Raw genomic sequence first — 2,500 nt, forward strand, 5'->3', positions numbered from 1 at the left:
TTGAGACACACATACGGGACGCCATTTTTTATTTTCGTCATAACGAAACATTATGGTGAAGTATTGTAGTTCAGGTCATCTTGTGCAAAATGAAAACGCCAAATATTCTAAACTTTCTGTGGTTCTTCTGTCATTAATAATCGTATCATTTTGAGACACATCTGGGCCAAACAATGAATCATGTGACGTTGATCCGCTTCTCCTATTCCAGGGGCGAAAATATAGGGGGTGCCTGAGAGCTAAAGCACCCAGCTATGAAACCATTGATTTCTCACCAGACAACATTTTTAGCACTCGGCCGAATTCACACCTTTGCTTTGTCCCAAACAGCGTCAAAGCCCTCCCCCACATCCTGGCTGTCTGTCTGTGATGCAGCTCTGTTAATGCTCCCCCTCCAACTGTCCTATAGGCTACTGTATAATTATGTTCCTTGTTCTCCCTTATAGACTGTTTTTATTTTATTTTTTGACACTTGCTTTGGCAATGTAAACGTATGTTCTCTCACAAAATGTCATGATTACCGAAAAGTATTAAAAAACAGTGTGTGTGTGGTAAATAATGGTTTGACATTTTAATAGCAACTTTAATGTAAATGAAAACTGCTGATTTATCACCCACAGTTTATTTTTTTAAACTGAGATAGTGTTAATGCTGTAGGCTACTCCTCCAACTGTATACATTTTACCTCTTCTCAACTGCATGTTTTTATTTTATTTTGGACACTTGCTTTGGCAATGTAAACGTATGTTTTCTCATGCCAATAAAGCTCCTTTGAATTTAATTTAATTGATGTAGTCTAAATACATTTAGCCTAAATACTGTAGTTTTTCCTTTTTGTGGGCTACTTTGCTTTTATTGATACCAGTACTTTTACTCAAGTAGTCATGCCAGCATTTTGTGTGTGTGTGTGGGGGGGGGGGGAAGGGGCGGAGTCAAAGACGGGCACCCATTTGAATATTGAAACTTCTCCGCCCCTGTCCTATTCGCTCACACACTACAGGGCATGACGTACAGTACGCGTATCCAGAAGAATTAACTTAAGAAAGAAACACCAAAGGTTAGAATATGGAGATAAGAGGTTTGGAATACGTTAACAGAACAGAACAGAACAGGGTACGTCCTCCTGACTGTAGGCCCTGTGCTGCGGACTACAGCGCTATAGCAGGGGTCTGAGGGGGTCCTCAGAGTTACTACAGGAGGGCCTCCAAATCTTTGAGTTCTTTTTTATATTTAGCCAAAAATAGCAGATCTACAAGCTCACAATGCCTCATGCTATTTTTGGGAAAGAGATTTGGTGTAGAGGGGAGAAAAGAGCACACTCTAGTGAAAGGTCAAGTTTATTAAGTATTGACGGTTCAAGTGGTTAAATATCTGAACACACAAATTGACATGAATCCAAAATACTCTGATGATTGTGCTGTCAAACGCTGAAACTATATGGAATCTATGAACAGGTTGTGGGGGTCCCTGCTTCATCTCTCTCTCAACTAAGGGGTCCTTGGCCTGAGAACGTTGAAGACCAGGGGTCTTCTCTATAGGATTAGACTGACCTGTAGACCTTGTGCAGGGGACCGCAGTGCCAGCAGCAGCCTCTGGGTGTCACAGGGAGCCAGGTCCCCCACGTCCACATGTCTCCTGGTCAGCCTGGGGGGGACGGGGCTCACCCTCCAGAGGGGGTCCGTCCTCACCGAGGGGCCCTCCTCCCCCCGCACCGAGGGGCCCACGTCCCTGAACTCTGGAAGCTCCCCTGTCATGTCCAGATGGGCCTTCCTGGATACTCGCAACGTCAACACCTGGATATCACACACAGCAGAACCTCTTAGTAGAAGGACCAGCTAGAGCAGACCATCTCACACCCTGCAAACTAAATGACGCCATGATGGCGTTATGATAACGTCATGATGACGTCATGATGACGTTATGATAACGTCCTCCGGTGGCGTTCAGAACTCGGCCAGATCACAGCCCATATGGGGATGATCAGGACGTCATATGGACTATAGGATTATTGTTATTGTTTGTAATGTTAGTTGAAATATGAGCATGTAAGGTTATATTCTGGGACATATCTGACTAGTTATGATATTTATCTGGCCTCGATCGGACCCTCTCTGATTAATCCAGGACGTCCGTTTTGGTGGGCAGGATTTATGTAGGTGATTCTTGGCCAGATCTAACTAGTCATGGTTTGACTTGATCTGGCCCCAATGGAGACCTCACTGATTGGTCCAGGTCCTGACCGTGGAGACGTCACTGATTGGTCCAGGTCCTGACCGTGCTTGCTGGGCAGCTATAGACTACAGACGTAAACTTTTCGTTTTTTTTTTAAATCTCTGGCAGCCTTGAGCACACATTGGTTGTGAGGGCCTGCCTCTCCAAAAGGCCAAACAGTCAGCAAGGTGCTGCTCTGTATAAGCAATTATAGGAAGATGCTTAATTTGGAGGAGGAGCTGTTTCCTTTACCCATGATTTATGTCCGCTGTGTCTGAAAACTACAGAT

At 44.5% G+C, this 2,500-nt stretch overlaps 1 protein-coding gene across 3 annotated transcripts in view; it reads right to left on the reverse strand.

Annotated features, from left to right (window-relative positions):
- Positions 1 to 2,500, reverse strand: part of ugl (ureidoglycolate lyase) — a 25,559-nt gene that overhangs the window by 20,415 nt on the left and 2,644 nt on the right. For all 3 annotated transcript variants that reach the window (XM_080746403.1, XM_080746402.1, XM_080746401.1), the window contains exon 4: positions 1,551 to 1,793. In XM_080746403.1, coding sequence (XP_080602529.1) covers positions 1,551 to 1,754 — 204 coding nt within the window. In that variant the 5' untranslated portion in view covers positions 1,755 to 1,793. The remainder of the gene's footprint in view (positions 1 to 1,550; positions 1,794 to 2,500) is intronic.

The sequence above is a fragment of the Nannobrachium achirus genome, assembly GCF_963921795.1.
Source record: "Nannobrachium achirus genome assembly, chromosome: 17".
Lineage (NCBI taxonomy): Eukaryota > Metazoa > Chordata > Actinopteri > Myctophiformes > Myctophidae > Nannobrachium > Nannobrachium achirus.